The 19971-nt window shown below is 44.2% G+C and overlaps 1 protein-coding gene and 1 long non-coding RNA gene across 2 annotated transcripts; both read right to left on the reverse strand.

Annotated features, from left to right (window-relative positions):
* Window positions 1–805: 805 nt before the first annotated feature.
* Window positions 806–1523, reverse strand: LOC111975680 (uncharacterized). The gene is made up of 3 exons (XR_002878863.2): window positions 1448–1523; window positions 1168–1202; window positions 806–892 (listed from the first exon to the last, which is right to left on the reverse strand). It is a non-coding gene; the product is annotated as an uncharacterized lncRNA (long non-coding RNA).
* Window positions 1524–4076: 2553 nt separating this feature from the next.
* LOC111975679 (ubiquitin-conjugating enzyme E2 R2) lies at window positions 4077–19971 on the reverse strand. The gene is made up of 5 exons (XM_024004181.2): window positions 19358–19971; window positions 9034–9120; window positions 8689–8786; window positions 4558–4692; window positions 4077–4335 (listed from the first exon to the last, which is right to left on the reverse strand). Exons 1-5 carry the CDS (start codon window positions 19541–19543, stop codon window positions 4113–4115), a joined length of 729 nt encoding a protein of 242 aa, XP_023859949.1. The 5' UTR covers window positions 19544–19971; the 3' UTR covers window positions 4077–4112.

Consider the following 19971-nt stretch of genomic DNA (forward strand, 5'->3'; position numbering starts at 1 on the left):
AGGGTCATGTGAAAAACAAATTTAGTTGGGGAGGGGAGTGCATTTCTTTTTTAATGACACCCCCCCAGTAAATTTCAATCTGTCACTAAGTCCTCAAAATGCTAGAAGTGTTTTTGGGAGTCATGCGACTCCCTCTCTCTTTCTGGGTGTGTTCTGAAGATATAAAATGGACCAGTAGGCCCATGTTCTCTCTAATCAGACAAGGATGAGGTCTTCTTCCTCAATGCCCAACAGGTGAGGCAGCCTGGGCATTGACATAGAACACCATCAGATAATCAAAACTGAAACTGTCTGATGTTTCACTTTACAGTGTGCTATTTGTTAACGGTGATGTACGCATTATTTTGATGTTGTTGCTCACACTACTGCAAGAGGAGCCATTTTGTAAGTGAATGAGGACCACCTGCCAACAGATATGACGGTGGAAAGTTCAGTTGTCCGTCTGTGTGATGTTTACTGTTGAATCTAATGTGGTTTCAGTTGGTCAGCAGATTGAAACCATGTGCAAACCGACACTATAGCTGACAACAGCCCCACTTATTTACTCTAGATTCTAGTGAAAGGTAATGTTGCCCCCTAGAGGTAAAAAATACATAATAGCCCTTTACAGGCCTATATAAATCTCTTCACACAAGGCTATTACTTGAATAACCATGTTAGGGTTGTGGCGATAAACTATCTTTCAGGGTGACTGCAGGTTACAGATCTCATCAACAACTTTCCTTGTCACCTGACATCACAAGGGTGCAAGAACCAGTAGGGCCAAAAGGGCAACAACCTGAGTGTTGAGGTTAATCTAAAGTTAAGTGGCTTCTTTTGACACTCGAGATGAGAATAGCACACACAACAGTCTTACCTCAGAGTTCTCCCTGAGTGATACATTCCCAAGTGTCTATAAGAGAACACATAACAGAATAAATAAAGAAGCTATAGTAGTACAGTATGTGTTTTTGTTAAGGATTTAGTTGAGGAACACATCAGGAAATCATTTAGGTCGCCACCACCCCAGCTCTTAGGATGACTGCAGGGTACAAATCTCATCAACTGACCTCTGTCCTCAAAAAATGGCTAAAACCATTTGGATCAAGACCCTTAACTCTAGATTAACATCACAGTCTAAGTGTATTCATTCAACACTCAGGATAAGAAGAGTAAGTAGAGTCTTACCTCAGAGTTATCCCAGAGTCATAGACTCCCATTGTCTAGAAAAGAACACAAATAGAGAATGGAATAAATAAAGATGCCATAACAGTACTATTCAGTATGTGTTCCTTTAAGTCAAGGAAAGCATCAGGAAATCCTTTAGGTCTCCACCACCCCAACTGGGTGTCAGGGTGACTGCAGAGTACAGCTCTCATCATCAACTTTCCTTGTTACATTAACAGTGAGTTCACTTATCTTAATTTACATTCAACACCCTGGATAAAAAAAAAAGTGTGAGTCTTACCTCAGGTAATACGTTCCCACAGTATCTATAAAGAGAACACAAAACAAATGTATTTAATGAATAATTGCGAGCTAAGAATCGTATTCAATGATCATTATTCAATGAAAATATATTACACCATAAACAGTTATAAAATCTATTAGAATATATCCATTCACTCCTGCTATAAGAAACAGCTCAAACCTCTAAGAAAGATCTTTATTTTGGTTTTAAATAGATTTACAAACCAAAAATAAAATTAAAAATACAAACAAGAAAAAAATACAACAAGTGAGCATCAAAATATTCAGATTGTATACAGTCTTTGAAGCAGAGGTGATAGGTTGCAGGGGACAGTTGTCCACACACAGTGAGAGGCTGTGGTGAGATTCACTTCGATGTGAAAAAGTTTGTGGTTTTGTTTTCCTTACTAACATCGGGGGTCCCTCGGTGATGCCACCACCAAAAAGAAAGTCTGCATGGATGGGAAGGAAGGTAGCACATTGGGAGGAAACACAGTAGATGATGAAAGTGGCAACTTCACAAAATGAAATCCTTCCTTAAAACAAAATGGGGGTTGTTCACAAAACGCAACAGCCATATGTAGAATGTAAAAGCAGTTAAGAATTCCTGATTAGATTGATGTATACATGCTTTATACTCTAGATGTTAACACAAAGAGTACATTTTCCCCCAGTAAATCACCTATTTTCCTCTATTGGAAAAATACAGTAGAATACCCATGTTTCTGAATTGAAAAAATATAAAATGGTGGTAAATGTACTACTAAGTCTAATGAATAACCCCCATGATTTGGTGTTTAAAACAAAAGGTCAAGAATCAGAGCACTAAGTACATGTAAGGGGAAAAAAACAGTTGCTCTCAGTATATGGGAATCAAGTGTTTTCCTACAGCCCTATACCGAGCCGGACACTGGCATGCTAGTGGGATGGCTGTATGACCTAAAACTCAACATCCCTAGCATTCTTACGATGGGAAATGCCCTTCTCTCAAACTTCCCATCAAATAGTCAAGGCGTAACGATGAATGAGCATTTACACACTACTGAAGCAACACAAACGTGGGGTTGTGTTAAATACGGTTAAATAGTTTGTATTTAATGTGTCAAATCCTGTGTGATGGACCACTTCCGTTGCGAGCACTTCTACAGACATATGTTTCGTAAAGTGACTGAGGAGTTTAAGCAAATCAGCTAATTCAAAATCGCTTATGTGCAAGACATCAGTTACAGACTTGCCATAGGGACTGATGTTGAGTTAATGCAAACATTTTCCCGTAGCAAAGCATTCCTGCACTACATTTGAATAAAATAATGACCCACCACCCAAACATGCATATACACACATTGAGACAATTATTCCTCAACTCCCATCTTTAAGTGATCAGTGGTGAGGAATTCCAGGAGGTAGTGATCAGAGTTAGGAGCTGTGTATTTAACCCAGTTGTTCAGGCCATAGGTAAAAAAAAAACTAACAGCTCAGATCACTGCCTTTCTGTACTTGCCTACGGAGCAGCAAGAGGAAGTACCCCTCCCTACCTTCAGGCTATACTCAAACCCTACACCTCTGTTTTTTTGGCCCTCCCACCCCTATAGGAGGGCAAGTCAAAGCTCTTCTCTGTCCTGGCACCCCAATGGTGGAACCAGCTTCCCTTTGAAGCTATGACAGCAGAGTCCCTGCCCATACTCCTCACCACAACAATATATATATATATATATATATATATAAACAAAATGTGTGTCTAGCACTGACTTGGCTACCTTATTGAGGAAAATGTACTTACTATGACTCAGATGTGGTGCCACCTAGCTATCTTAAGATGAATGCACTAACTAAGTCACAGGTAGCCTAGTGGTTAGAGCGTTGGACTAGTAACCGAAAGGTTGCAAGATCAAATCCCCGAGCTGACAAGGTAAAAATCTGTTGTTCTGCCCCTGAACAAGGCCTGTTCCTAGGCCGTCATTGAAAATAATAATTTGTTCTTAACTGACTTGCCTAGTTAAATGAAGGTAAAATAAAACAGTGGATAAGAGTGTCTGCTAAATGACTAAAATGTATGAGGTCTCCAAAAGAGTGCATCAGAACATCAACTGTCTGCAATATGCCCTTATCATTACAAACCACCAAGTCATACAGTAAAACTTGGCTCTGGAGCTAGGTAGACAGTGGCAGACAGTTGTGAGCAACCCCAGACCCAATAGTGAAATGTCAGGGGTCCCCTTAACCTCAGAAAGATTCATGTGACAGGCAGGCCAGCATCACAAGGCTGTCAACCAGGTGAGAGGTCACCAAGTTCAGATGAACACTACTATCTCAGGGCTCTCTCTCCACACTGCCTCGGTGTCTGGATACACACTCTACAGGAGACAGAGCCCTTACCCAAAACTTTAGAAAGCAAGCGGTCATTGAGAGCAAACCATGGGAATCATTTGTAGAGCTAGCATTAGCTCTAACACTCCACAAACAGACAGGAAAATAAAAACACCAGAAGCAAAATGGACAAACTAAATCTGTAGCTTTCTTTCAAAATGCATCTGGGTTTAGCGTGCAGGTGTGGCTGCACTGCCTGTGGGGGGGGGGGGGGGGGGGGGGGGGGGGGGGGGTTGGAGTATGAGTTCAGTTTAAGGGGGGGGGGGGGGGGGGGGTAGTGAGGCGATGGTGGGTCGTCAGGACTCCTCGGTTCCCGAGTCATCTTCGTCGTAGCAGCAGTCCTCGTCATCATCCTCGTCTTCGTCCTCCAGGTCCTCGTCATCATAGTAATCGTCGTAGAAGAGGTTGGAGCCCTCATCGGGGGGCGGGGCGCGGGTGCGGACGCAATACTCTGCCAGGGTTGTGGGCACCTTCACACCGTCACGCTCAGCGTCTGCTTTGGTGGCGTGGACCTGCTTCCTGTTAGAGACAGAAGAGACATGGTGAGGGCTGGATAACAGGGACATCCGTCAACTGTGGAGGTGGTAAAGGGTGTACCTGATGGTTTGCGTATACTCTCTGTTCTCACACTTAATGTGTCTGCGCATGTGTGTGCCTACATAATGATCGTGTCGCTCTCTCTGTGCCTGGCCTTGCTCTTTGTGTGCCATATGATACATCTGTGTGTGTGCGCGCGCCCACCTGATGATCTCCGCGTACTCTCTGTCCTTGCCCTTGCTGTCTCTCCACTTGCGGTACATGACGGAGGCGTCCACGTTGGCTGGAGAGAAGGTGTTGGGCTCGTTGAGCAGAGAGATCACACTCAGCAGGATCGTCCTAAGAGGGAGAGTGAAGGAGAGAGGGAGGGAAAGACCGTGAAGGAACAGAAAGAGAGAGATGGAAATGAGTCAACACCAGGGTTATTAGAGGCAAAGCAGCCAATCAGCTAAGTCAATTTGCTCCTGCGTGGCTGATTGACATCAGACTGTTCTGACAGCAGCTAATCTGACACACTGTGATGGATGGACACAACAGACACTATTGTTTATTGTAGGGATGTGAATATTGAAACAACATTTAGAACAAAATCCTTAACCGAAAAAACGTTTTCACACAGGGCGGTTATCACATAACTACTAACAGGTTCTGATCATCATCATAAAGTGACATTGAAATGTAACAAATACATAATGCAACAACGCTGTAACGTTAGTAGGAGGAGATAAGTATCTTAAATGATTTGCAAAGTGCTCAGCACATCAACGTCGTTGGATAAATGGCAGAGCGAGACAGGGAATCGACAGCAGCAAAGTATTGTATGACAATACTGAGAAGTTAAATGAAAAGGAGGTGAGGTGAGCTACAGTGGCAGTACATGTGCAATGCTTAACCATCTGAACCATATGAAAGGGAGGCACCGTGCCCCAACCCGTTGCTGGCAGCCTAGCGATAAAGGACAGAGAGACAATATCACACCGCTGATTACAGTTGATATGCAGCCATTGTCAATGGTAGAGGACGTCGGCGTCACTGCATATCTAGAACAAGACGCCATGTCAAATAACGGCGAAGGCCTGGACGGAGAAATGATTGCTCTGCAAGTACAAATCGCGAGCTCTCAAACACCATGCGTGGCATTAACAACAGATTGTTGGACATCTATGAACACACGGTCATACATCACTGCAACAAGCCATAACATTGATGAAAAGTGGGACATGAAGTCCCATGTACTGACAACTGAGGTCAAGGAGGAGGGACAGCAGAGAACCTAAAACAGCATTGTTGAGTGGGAGACAACAGTGAGGTGAGCGCCGTCTGGTAAGTAACCAGGTCATGCCAGGATGAGCCTGCAGGAAGGGTAACACATGAGGGAGGAGGATGTCTTCCCTATAACGCACAGCGTTGAGATTGCCTGCAATGACAACAAGCTCAGTCCGATGATGCTGTGACACACCGCCCCAGACCATGACGGACCCTCCACCTCCAAATCGATCCCGCTCCAGAGTATAGGCCTCGGTGTAACCCCTGGTGAGACAAAACCGCGACTCGTCAGTGAAGAGCACTTTTTGCCAGTCCTGTCTGGTCCAGCGAGAGTGGGTTTGTGCCCATAGGTGACGTTATTGCCGGAGATGTCTGGTGAGGACCTGCCTTACAACAGGCCCCCACCCCTCAGTCCAGCCTCTCTCAGCCAATTGCGGACAGTCTGAGCACTGATGGAGGAATTGTGCGTTCCTGGTGTAACTCGGGTAGATGTTGTTGCCATCCTGTACCTGTCCCACAGGTGTGATGTTCGGATGTACTGATCCTGTGCAGGTGCTGTTAGACGTGGTCTGCCACTGTGGACGATCAGCTGTCCGTCCTGTCTCCCTGTAGCGCTGTCTTAAGCGTCTCGTTAAGGATATTGCAATTTATTGCCCTGGCCACATCTGCAGTCCTAATGCCTACTTGCAGCATGCCTAAGGCAAATTCACGCAGATGAGCAGGGACGGACCCTGGGCATCTTTCTTTTGGTGTTTTTCCAGAGTCAGTAGAAAGGCCTCTTTAGTGTCCTAAGTTTTCATAACTGTGACCTTAAATGAGGACAGGGGGTGCTGTTTTCACTTTTGGGGAAAAACGTGCCCAATTTAAACGGCCTCGTACTCAATTCTTGCTCGTACAATATGCATATTATTATTACTATTGGATAGAAAACACTCTCTAGTTTCTAAAACCGTTTGAATTTTGTCTGTGGGTAAAACAGAACTCATTTGGCAGCACACTTTGTGACCAGGAAGTGGAAAGTCTGAAATCTATGTTCTGTTCAAGTGACTGCCTATAAATGGGCATGATACGTATGACTATACGTGCACGTCATACACCTTCACCCGGAGGTCAAGAGGAAGTGAGAGGAAAAATGAGTCGATTATCTCTGTTTGACGTTGAATAAGCCCTCTTGGAACAACGTGTCCCCCATTTTCTGTTTTCTGCAAGGCGCGTGTTGGGACCTGTTATTGCCTACTGGAAAGCTGTCGTTATGGGCGAATATGATCTCCGGCTTTGATTTTATTTGATACATGTTACAATATCATCCTAAAGTATGTTTTTTCAATATAGTTTCATTAGATTATTGAAATTTATTCGGGACGTTAGGCGTGTTGCGTTGTTTGACTTTGTTGACGTTGGAGAGCTTAGCGCCGCATGGCCAGTGTGCTTGCTAATTCAAGAGGGAAAAAGAACGTTCTGAATCCAAACAAAGACGGTTCTGGACAAAGGGCCCCTTGTACAACATTCTGATAGAAGATCAGCAAAAGTAGGAACCATTTTGTGATGCTATTTCATATATATCTGTCGAACTGTGTACTAGTAGCTTTGCGCTTATGTCGTAATGAAGATATTTTTAGAATTCTAACACTGCGATTGCATTAAGAACTAATGGATCTATCGTTTCCTATACAACATGTATTTTTTTGTAATGTTTATGAATAGCTATTTGGTCAGAATAGGTGAGAGTCTAATAGAAATATCCGCACATTCTGGGAAAAAGATGCTACGTTAGCACGTTATGCTACGTTATGCTACGTTGTATAACCACGGATTTCAGCTCTAAATATGCAAATTTTCGAACAAAACATAAGTGTATGTATAACCTGATGTTATAGGACTGTCATCTGAGGAAGGTTTATGAAGGTTAGTGAAATTTAATATCTTTTGCTGGTTTATTCGCTAACGCTAACGTGCCTATTGCTATCGCTAACGTGCCTTGATGAATGAATGCGGTAGTGTGGTAGGCTATTGTAGTAAGCTAATATAATGCTTTCGTTGTAATACACTTAAAAAATCGGAAATATTGGCTGGATTCACAAGATGTTTGTCTTTCATTTGCTATACACCATGTATTTTTCAGAAATGTTTTATGATGAGTATTTCGGTATGTCACGTTGGTGTCTGTAATTATTCTGGCTGCTTTCGGTGCAATTTCTGATTGTAGCCGCAATGTAAACTATGATTTATACCTGAAATATGCACATTTTTCGAACAAAACATAGATTTATTGTATAACATGTTATAAGACTGTCATCTGATGAAGTTGTTTCTTGGTTTCTTTGGTTTGTTCTAGGTTAGTTTGGTTGATTTTGTGCATGCTACCTGTGCTGTGAAAAATGTCTGTGCTTTTTTCTATTTGTTGGTGAGCTAACATAAATATATATTGTGTTTTCCCTGTAAAACATTTTAAAAATCGGACATGTTGGCTGGATTCACAAGATGTGTATCTTTCATTAGCTGTATTGGACTTGTTAATGTGTGAAAGTTAAATATTTCTAAAAAATATTTTTTGAATTTCGCACTCTGCCTTTTCAGTGGAATGTGGGAGGAGTTCCGCTAGCGGAACGCTGGGGCAGGAAAGGTTAATTGCCTACCGTCTGTAAGCTGTTAGTGTCGTAACGACCCTTCCACAGGTGCATGTTCATGAATTGTTTATGGTTCATTGAACAAGCATGTTTAAACCCTTAACAACAAAGATCTGTGAAGTTATTTGAAATGTTCCGAATAATTCTTTAAATACAGGGTCCTGAAAAAGGGCGTTTCTTTTTTTGCTGAGTTTGTGTGTGTGACAGTGTGTCTGTGTGTAGTAGTATGTGTGTGACCGTGTGTAGTAGTAGTCGTATGTGTGAGTGAGTGAGTGAGTGATAAAAAAACATGGAAACAAGTAAACGGAATGAAATCAATGTGTAAAAAATAAGTGTTTGATAAATTCCACATTGTTACTAACAGTCAACCACATTTCAAAGATGAGGAAAAGCAGTGAAGTGAGAGAATGATCAGTGTGAGGGAGAGAGAACTGCTGTGTACCTGACGTTCTGCGTGGGGTTCCATCTCTCAGAAGCCAGTTCTCCACTCTGGGGGTCGTCCACAGGGGGGTGCAGGATGGAGATACACACGTCCCCATTCTACAGAAACACTTGCACACGTCAGTTACCAGTAATACATTAACCATCTATAAAACGCACTACCTAGGCCATAGCCAAATTATATGACAGCAGCAAAGAATTAAAACGTTCTAATAGAAGATAACAAATCAAAGCAATCAAGAGAAAAGGGACATTGGACTATTATGTAGGGGAACCCCCCCAGCCCCCCCCCCCACAAAAAAAAGAGGTGATTGTGTAACAATGAGAGTGTTGTGCTATCTCTTACCTCATAGATGTTGGGGTGCCACATCTTGGTGAGGAAGCGGAAGGCCGGAGGAGAGTAGGGATAGTCGATGGGGAACTTGATCCGAGCCTGAGAGAAGAGGGGGAAGTGCACACCAATTAGTGATGCAAGAGGTAGAGGCCAGTTGAATAAGGTGTAAGAAAATACCTCTGGTCAAATGCCTTGTCATGGCTACTTTATTTAGGCCCGTCTTAGCTCGGTACCAGATCAGTATGCACTTTAGCCAACTCCCCTATGGTGTCATGCCATAGACATTGGAGTGGCAACTAGGGCTACCTTTCTACTTACAGTACCAGTCAAAAGTTTGGACACACCTACTTATTCAAGGGTTTGTCTTTCTTTTTACTAATTTCTACATTGTAGAATAATAGCGAAGACATCAAAACTATGAAATAACACAAATGGAATCATGTCGTACCCAAAAAAGCGTTTAAATCAAAATATATTTGATATTCTTCAAAGTAACCACCCTTTGTCTTGGCTACCACAGCATTCTGCAGCGATATGCCATCACATCTGGTTTGGGCTTAGTGGGACTATCATTTGTTTTTCAACAGAACAATGACCCAACACACCTCCAGGCTGTGTAAGGGCTATTTGACCAAGAAAGAGGGTGATGGAGTGGTGCATCAGATGACCACAATCCCCCTGACCTCAACCAAATTGAGATGGTTTGGGATGAGTTGGCCTGCAGAGTGAAGGAAAAGCAGCCAACAAGTGCTCAGCATATGTGGGAACTCCTTCAAGACTGTTGAAAAGGCATTCCAGGTGAAGCTGGTTGAATGCCAAGAGTGTGCACAGCTGTCATCAAGCCAAAGGGTGGCTACTTGAAGAATGTCAAATATATTTTGATTCGTTTAACACTTTTTTGGTTACAACATGATTCCATATGTGCTATTTCATAGTTTTGACATCTTCACTATTATTCTACAATGTTGAAAATAGTACAAATAAAGAAAAACCCTGGAATGAGTAAGTGTCCAAACTTTTGACTGGTACTGTATGTCATTGAGAACGGATCTCTCACAATGATACCCAGCGTAATACAAATGGGTGAATAGGCCTAGTTAGAGTTCTATTTTATTATTTTTTTCTACAGCGGACCGACTGACAGATATGGAATCCCCTGGTTAATTGACTCCAGAGCTTGGTGCTTTAACAGCAAACAGACAGGCTGAAAAGCTGAGGATATTTTATCCTCTTTTCAAAATGTAATCCAAAACTGATATGTGGCAATACTGTGTCCACGCTGTATTAAGTAGCAAGGATCATCTAGCCAACACAACATTAAATACAGATAGTGGTTTTGAAGTCTGGTTTTGACCAGACTGCTGTGTAAAATTCAATCATAGATGGTGAACAGCACAGGCCTAACTAATGAGTGTGTAACTGGATTCACCAGGCCTTCTGTGGTAGTGTTCTGTATAGTGTGTACAGGCGGAGTGAAAAGACCATAGTGATTGTGTGTTTGGTAGACATTGTTGGGGTTGGGGTTGTCCCCCAGCTCTCATCACCAGACAAGCCACTACTCAACATCCCCCCAGTAGACCCCCTCTAGTCTCCCCCTACTCAGCTGACACACACACACACCATGAATCCCAGTGGAGAGTAGAGCATGGTACCCCTCCCATTCCTCCGAGGCTCACGGTTCACCAGTGGGGGGGGGGGGGGGGGGTCGTTCTTTACCTCTCACACATAAACTAATGACAAAGGCAGGCACATACACCCCACAGTCTGCTGATCCTCCCCCACTGCCACCCCCTGCCCACACTCGCTGATTCGGCACGGTCAGCTGGTGCTCCCCATGCTGAGCCAACTGCCACGAAGGGGAGTGGGTGGGGGCTGGGTGTGTGGGTGTTGGGGAGGGTGGGAACATGTACTGGGGGGGGGGGGGGGGGGGTGTTGTCCACAAACTCCACACAAGCCTACGGCTTTCCTAACATTACACTGTTACTTAGGCCTAATGCTGATTGCATTGTACGAGCCAGTAGTGACTAGTAAATTGAACAGGAAGACATTGCCATATCTACCAGGTCCATACAACAACAAGTCCAGAGTGGAAACCCTGACAGGCCGAATAGAATCCTGTTTGCTTTTAAAGTCTGGCGCCATGCCTCTGAACTGGCTCGGGTCCAGAATGACTGGGGTTCACGCCAACACTCCACATACAGACAGCGAGAGAGACAGGCAACAACAGCCTTGTAGCTTACATACCAGCCTAGCTCCAACAGTTCAGTAAGGACCAGTGTTTATGCAGAGCTCCGTAAGGTGAGCTCTGAGCGCAATATTCAAGTAATCGGCTTATTAAAAGGGGGTACTGCATTTCACCACGTGCCTTATTGGAGGGCCTTTAACACTTTCTCTGCCCACAGAGCCACAACATAGATCTCAATAATAATTTAAATAAAAAAACTCATACCACAGAGCTTCTAAACCGAGGCACAACATCACAAGACTTCCGGGAACACTTGCGAAACAGACCAAGCAGGCCAGGCCAGGGTCTGAGAAGTGAAAAAGCATTCTGTAGTTGTTAATTTTCTTAAAATCTAAAAGCCACAACCTAGATTCGAGCCAATGTCTAAAGTAGTCGAACATGTTATTACACCAACCTCGTGACAAATTGACAACTTTGAATTAGTCCAAAACAACTTTGGTAGTGCCTTTGATTTGACGGCCTGCACATGCGCAGCTCGGCGCGAGACAACCATTAGACCCGATGACATGTTTCTGCACATGAGCTTAGCTAGCCAACGGCGCCATGACCATCACATAGAAGTGTGATCGGGGATTTCTATTGGAGAAGCAGTTTTACCCGATCTTCATACTGTACCGTCTGTCTTTGATCATACTCTGCCCAAAATAGACTACTTGATCATATGAATGGAACAAAAAGACACACCCAACCAACATAACTCAGGCCTTTATTTATTTGCATGAGTTAAATAAAACATAGAAAATGGCTGATCCAGGCTTGGTTAGAAAGAGAGAAAGATAAGGGAAATAGGAAAAGGAGAGAGGAAGGGTGTGTCCTCCACAGAAAGCACTGACTTGGCACTGTCGCCCTGCATGCCACTCACACAGCCCATGGCAGGCAGGCTGCACTCACAGGCAGGGAGGGAGGGAACTTTCCATGGCAGCAGAGAGAGCTGAATCCCCTGAATTGCCTGCAAAACTGACACCAAGCCTAGCGAGAGAGCAACACACACACAAAGAGAGAAATAGAGAGAGGGAGGGCAGTGGAGTGACTGGGCTTAAAAAGTTGGCCTTGCTCATTCCCTCTGCTGCACCATGCCTACCTCATCAAGAGCATCCCAAGGAGGAGCCAAACAAAGAGAGACTCAGAATAGGGACATTTGCTCCATTTCTCTCCCTAATTCTGAACGCTACACACACTCCCTCTCTTCCTCTATAAATATCCCCTCCATGCCTGCGAGGCTCGACTGTCTCTCAGATCACATAGCCATGCCACAGTGACACACCCTAGCCCGTAGCCCCAGAACGGAGCTCCTCAGCGCACACCCAGCCTCTCCTCTCCTGGCTGCTCAGCTCCATGTCTCTTTGAAGTGAGGCTCTCCTGAGAGCCCTGTGGAAACAAGCAGCAGCTGCTTTTAAGTATCACCCAGTAACAGGTACAGAACTGGGAGGACGTGTCGCTGCTTCAGTCAGCCAGGCAGGAGGAGGAGGAGCGGCTGGCACAGGGAAAGCAAGAATATTTAGAGCAGAACTGCTAGGCTCAGCATCTACCTAGTAACCTACCAAGCCCATGTTTGTTTGAACATGCTCCTCCCTGCTCTCTTGCCACACTCTCCTTCTCATAGGATTTGAACGGAGTTAAAGTGATGCTCCACAGCTTTGGTATAATTTCAGCCAGTAGTTTTGAAAGTAGTGCTCACGAGGCAAAATGGTTCCCGAAAATTGTGTAATACATCATCCATTTCGTATGACACATACGCTTTTTATTTTTTGGGTTGCAATTGGTATGATATGTTTCGAATTCCATTTGTAAATGCTTAGGATCCTGGACTGCATCTTGAAGAGCTTCCGTGGTTAAAACAGTTAACCTCGACACTGGAGCAGGGCAGTGGATTACATTTGCCCCCGCAGGTGGAGATGTAAATGAAGAATAAAACGGATACATTTTCTACTCTTTTAAAAGCTCTGTCTTGGATGGTGACCTAAACACCTGGGTGGCAAAGCCAGTCAGGAAGAACAAACACACCTTGTTGAGGGAGGTTGGAATCAGGGCAAAGTAAACCAGGTCAGCTAAAGCAACCTAAACCCTAACAGAACTAATCATTATGTTCTTCCCAACGCACCACCTTCCCCTGTCTGCAGACCCCCCCTTCTACCAGTCCCCAGGTGCTCTCTTTCTCTCTCCTATTCTCCCTCGGATTCCCTCTCGCTCAATCCCTCTCTCCAGGCTGCTCAGTGTGAATGAAAAGGAACGTGTCCTTGAGAACAGCAGTGCACCGCGCACACACATACATTCTAGCCCACAACACGTGTATGAAACGAGGTGCTGTAGATTATCCTGCCCAGACCCAACAGGGTCCTGCCTCATTAACAAAACCTTTTCAGTGCGGGGGAGAGGAGGAGGAGAAAGAGGAGGAGGAGTAAGAGGAGGAAAAGTACTGGCACAGGCAGAGTACACTACACCAGAACCACTGTCAAGACTGAACAGCAGTCCACTTCACTAACACAATTTGCCTAATCAGAGGCTGCCAACAAACTTGACACGGAGAGGAGGGCATGCCAAAACCCAGACCTTTAGTATTAGAAGAAGACAAGAATGCAGCAACACTGCACAAATCTTCTACTATTAGGCTCACTGAGAAACGAGTGAACGAAATGTGCTGTGGAACAAGGCACCAAGAATTATTCACCTTTTCTGATACAAAGCATTACTGGTAGGTCTAATTCCCATGGAAGTAGGCTAAATTAGGGATTTATCCATGTAGGAGAGACATTGGATTTGCAAGTCCCTTTCTTTCCACCTGATTCAGTCTAGCAATATCTGGAAATATACTAAACTAGTCCAATGTTGGCCTATTTCTGAAAAAAGCAAAAGCTGAAACAGGCTGCCTATCAAATGGGGCCCAGTTCTCTTATCCCAGGCTAGAAACATGTAAGCACATGATCATGATGAGGCTGACCATTGGAAGGTGTACTGTCTGACTCGACCTCTACATGGGCCCCCATTCACTTCATGGCATGCTTGCTTTTCACAAGGCCCCCAGGGGACCAGCCCGAGCGGGGCCAGGAATGGCACTGCCTCGCTCTCCCTTTATCTCTCTCACTCCTACTCCCAGCTCTTATTTCTGTGTGACAGAGCCAGGCAGCCAGAGGAGGAAACATGACTCCAGCAGCCCAGACAGGACAGCCCAGCCCCGTGCAGGCCTCCTCCTCCTCCTCCGATCACCAGCCTGAGGCCAGGAGACTGCCACCACAGTCACAGCAAGGTTCAGAATATTGTGTGTCTCAATTGACTGTCAATGTTACATTACATCACGTCATGTTCCGTTGAACAAAACTAGTGTGCTCTCCACTTTGCGAGTGACTGACATGACCAAGTGGTTTTTAAATTGTATTGTGCAACATTCATTTTGAAATACACCATTAAAACACTGGATGGAAATCTAAAAATAAAATGGCTTTCTCGAAGGGTCGGGGTTTGCATTTCTCAACCACACCAAGTGTGGTTCCCGTCACCCTCATCAGTGCTGACATTCCACTAACCCTAGGCTCTTAACACTGTCGTGGCATAGGCTTAAGCTTAGCTTACATCTAAGATATTTTCTAGCTAGTGTAATTCGTGGCAGAATTCTCACGCTTCAACATGTAGATGACCTCATGGTTGAGGAAGTGTATGGATGATGCCACTCAAAAGGAAGTAGCAGAGCTAGAGCAATTCCTCTTGTCATGACAGCCTTTGAACTCCAAGCAAAACATCATGCACTTCTCAAAGCTGAAAGGCTCTGCTGTTAAAAGAAAAAAAGGGGGCAGTCTTTGGCCTACTCTGCTTGAGGGATGTGTTGTTGACTATGAGAGTGAAGGGTTGGCTGGCTGGCTGTTGCAGTGGAAGGTTGCCAGGGACAGCTAAGCTAATGGGATTGCTGGTGTGTTAATGAAGGGTTGGAGAAGACAATGTAGTCCCCAAGAAGAAGAGCGAATATGAAGATGGAGGTGACAAAGTGATTATGTAGAAAAGACTGCGTCTTGATGGGCAGTGCAGATCTCCCCTGAGCTTCCAGCCCAGGCAGTGGTCATTCTGCCCTCTGTCCCTGCCAGGACAAATTCTCTGGCCAGGTGACTTGTCTCCTCTTGTCCCTGTCACAGGGTCACCCCAGGACCAGGCTGCAGTGCTGCTGCCACCCTGTCACTCTACATCAGGCTGCAGGCCCTACCATGGCTGAGAACAAATCAAATTTTAGTTGTCACATGCGCCGAATACAACAGGTGTAAATGCTTACTTACAATCCCTTAACTCTTAACTGCATTGTAGGTTAAAGTATTTAGTAAATAAGGTTTAGAAAAATATAAAAAGTGAACAATAACGAGGCTATATGCAGGGGGTACCGAGTCAATGTACGGGGGTACAGGTTAGTCGAGGTAAAATATAGGTAGGGGTAAAGTGACTACGCATAGATAATAAATGGGGGGGGTTCAATGCAAATAGCCCGGGTAGCTATTTGATTAACTGTTCAGCAGTCTGATGGCTTGGGGGTAGAAGCTGTTAAGGAGCCTTTGACCTAGACTTAGCGCTCCGATACCGCTTGCTGTACGGTTGTTTTCTCTACTGTCTATGACTAGGGTGGCTGGAGTCTTTGACACTGCCTGGTAGAGGTCCTGGATGGCAGAAAGCTTGGCACCAGTGATGTACGGGGACGTAAGCACTACCCTCTGTAGCACCTTGCGGTCGGATACCGAGCAGTTGCCATTCCAGGTGGTGATGCAACTAGTCAGGATGCTCTTGATTGTGCAGCTGTAGAACTTTTATAGGATCTGAGAACCCATGCCAAATCTTTTCAGTCTACTGAGGAGGAATAGGCATTGTAGTGCGCTCTTCACAACTGTCTTGGTGTGTTTGGACCATGATAGTTTGTTGGTGATGTGGACACCAAGGAACTTGAAGCTCTAGACGAGCTCTACTAAAGACCCGTTGATGAGAATGGGGCCGTGCTCGTTCCTCCTTTTCCTGAGTCCACGATCATCTCCTTTGTCATGATCACTTTGAGGGAGAGGTTGTTGTCCTGGCACCACACTATCAGGTCTCTGACCTCCTCCCTATAGGCGGTCTCATTGTTGTCGGTGATCAGGCCTACCACCGTTGTCGTCGGCAAACTTAATGACGGTGTTGGAGTCGTGCTTGGCCACACAGTTGTGGGGGAACAAGGAGTACAGGAGGGGACTAAGCACGCACCCCTGATGGGCCCCCCATGTTGAGGATTAGCGTGGCAGATATGTCGTTGCCTACCCTTACCACCTGGGGGCGGCCCGTCAGGAATTCCAGGATCCAGTTGCAGAGGGAGGTGTTTAGTACCAGGGTCCTTAGCTTCGTGATGAGCGCCTTAAAAGCGGCAGCTATACCCTTTAGCTCAGTGCAGATGTTGCCTGTAATCCATGGCTTCTGGTTGGGGTATGTACGTACGGTCAATGTGGGGATGACGTCATCGATGCAGTTATTGATGAAGCCGGTGACTGATATGGTATAGTCCTCAATGCCATCGGATGAATCCTGGAACATATTCCAGTCTGTGCTAGAATCAGCCCTGTAGTTTAGCATCTGCGTAATCTGACCACTTTCATATTGAGTGAGTCACTGGTTCTTCCTACTTTAGTTTTTGCTTGTAAGCAGGAATTAGGAGGATAGATATTATGGTCAGATTTGCCAAATGGAGGGTGAGAGAGAGCTTTGTGCAGGTCTCTGTGTGGAGTAAAGGTGGTCTAGAGTTCTTTCCACAAGGTAGTTGTGTGATCCAGCAAAGAGTGTTTGGCCATGGCAAATATATAAATGAAGACAGAACTTGGCTGAATATCTACACATTGGCAATGAATGAGAGGAATTCCGACCCTAACAATGTCAAGTGTGTTGAGTAGCCCATTTGGAAAAGTGGTATAGGTTATTTACACTTTTATTACTGTATTTTAGTTCCAGTTTGCCAATCTAGCATTAATATTTTGTTTGGTGACACATGTACTGCACCGTGATGCAAACGTGCTGCTCTGGGTTTGAATAGGCCTACGTCCAGTGGTGGAAAAAGTACCCAATTGTCATACGTAAAAGGAAAAAATACATAAATAGAAAATGACTCAAGTTAAAGTGTAAGTCACCCAATAAAATCCTACTTGGGTAAAAGCATTTGGTTTTAAATATACTTCAGCATCAAAAGTAAAGCATACATCATTTTAAATTCCTTATATTAAGCAAACCAGACAGCACCATTTTCATTTACAGATAGCCAGGGGCACACTCCAACACTCAGACATAATTTACAAACAAAGCATGTGTTTAGTGAGTGCGCCACTTAAGTACTTTACACCACTGCCTACGTCACTGTTCGACTCACTATTTTCAACAAACCAATGAGTCACAGGTCTGCTGTGTATTTCTCAGTCAAGCATTGCATTGCATTCCTGGCCCAACAATTCAATCTCGTACACAGCACCCACAATACACATGTTCCTAGCTAGCACAGCTCAAGCTTAGCCTACTGTGCTGCCCATAAAAGACTGGAAGCAGATATCTGAATATAAAGAGTTTGATTAGTGTTTCCATTGACATAACCCAATTAGTAGGCCACCCGATTCCGACATTGGTAGTTTCATTGATAAACAGAAAGGAAAACACTGCACTGACGCTCATGCTCCCATGGATGCCTGATGAAGACCTAAGGGACAAAATGTTGTTGTAAATAAATATCACCTGGGAGCATGAGCAGCAGTGTGCAGCGGTTTCTTTTCTCTTTTCAATGAGTTGGCCAACAACTCCAGCACCTGCTGAAAGAACCTGGATGTGCGGCTGTTCTTCAGCTTTAGTTTCATTGATACTCTTGCATCAACCTTGGATTTGATTAATAATGAAGATAAAATGTGTGTTCTATTGGGTGATTACAACAATCAAATATCAACGACAAACAGATACTAACACTAGGCTATAATACTGTGTGCTTAGAGTCGATTTGGAACAAGTTGGACAATGCTATCCGCTGCTATTGCTTCGCTATGAAAACAAAAGGAACTGGGTTTAGTTTGACGTATTATAGGAACCAGTGGAGGCTGCTGAGGGGAGGACGGCTCATATTAATGGCTGGAACGGAGTGGAAACCATGTGTTTGATGCACTTGATACCATTATACTAATTCCACTCCAGCATTACCACGAGCCCATCCTGCCCAATTAAGGTGCCACCAACCTGTCATAGGAACCTACAATACATTATAAATTAGGTCTACTTAATTGGTCTTTATCATTATCAGCAGCTGTATATCAATAACATGTGTTACATTTCAAACAACCACAGAAAGTAAATGTGGCTTTGAATGTGATACATTGTCATAGTGTAACATGCGTTTGGCAATGATTGACAACATTTAAATTCCAATAAGAAAGAAGTCCTATTACGTTATTGGGAGGTTTTTAGGGTTAAAATATGGACATACATTGACAAACAGGACCAATCTATGAACAATAAAGCAATGGCAACATACAGACTTAACAAAACAAACAGCGCTGTAAATTCTGCCTGACTGGCTACAGTGATATAATTTGGCAATGTTTATTTCTTCAAGTAATCTGTTAACATCATAACATGTTTTGTTGGTTGTCAGATGTAGATCAGCTGCACAGGAGGCGGCTGAGGGTAGGACGGCTCATAACTGTCTGGAATGGTATGAACTCATGGAAACCATGTGTTTGATATCATTCCATTCCAGCCATTACTATGAGCCCATCCTCCCCAGTTAAGGTCCCACCAGCCACCTGTGTTCAACTGGTCAACTCAGCAAACTAGGCCAGGTTCGAGGTTGTCAGACAGTTTTCAATAGTTAGGTACTTCAAACAAAGGTGACAAAATATAACACAATAGCTAACTCCGTAACATTTACAGAAGTAATACTGTTACAGTATCTACAGTGGACATTAACTTCTAATTTGGGACAAGAGTGAACACTGACCAGGCACATAAATAATCAGTCTGATGACCCAAGCACATTCGTGCCATGAGGAGCGACAAAACACTGCGACAGTGAGTGATTTGATAGCTAGCTAGTTAGCGATCTTGTTAAATATTCAGCAATTGAATACTCACCTTAAAATAACCTCCCTCATAGTGAGTATTTGGGGGTCCAAATATAGCAACTTCCCAGTTGTACAAGTCCGATTCGTCCACTAAAGTTATCCTGAACCCTTCAACTGGCTCCTCTTGAAGACTTTTCATTTCTAACATGAGTGCTTTTTGGGAACTGGCTACATGATGATGTCCATGCTGAGCCATATTCCGCGACGATCTGTTTAAAATACCTATCTAGAGCTTTTTATATAAAATGTAGCTAACTAGCTACTTAAACCACCCTCCCGGAAACCTTTTGATTGTTCACTCGTTTCCCCTCACAAAATCTCAACAATTCTCCGCAGTTATTACGTTCGGTTCTCTTCCACTGTGATCGAACAAACCCGTAAATCTCTCGCTTACAACCAACCCAAAGCTAGCTTGCTAGCATTTCTCGCGAATCTGTTGTTGATCTACCCCTGGAGGGCAACGGGACGCTTCCTCATTGACTCAAAGCCAGATTTGAGCAACGGAAATGTTTATTGTCAAAGCAAACTAGGAATCACAAACAAATGAACGACTGTCCGACAGAGTAGGGAAAGATCTCCCCTCCTCAGTCTTACTTCACTACAGCAGCTGCTTCACCGTGTCGC

This window comes from Salvelinus sp. IW2-2015, linkage group LG16 (genome assembly GCF_002910315.2).
Source record: "Salvelinus sp. IW2-2015 linkage group LG16, ASM291031v2, whole genome shotgun sequence".
In the NCBI taxonomy this organism is placed as follows: Eukaryota; Metazoa; Chordata; class Actinopteri; order Salmoniformes; family Salmonidae; genus Salvelinus; species Salvelinus sp. IW2-2015.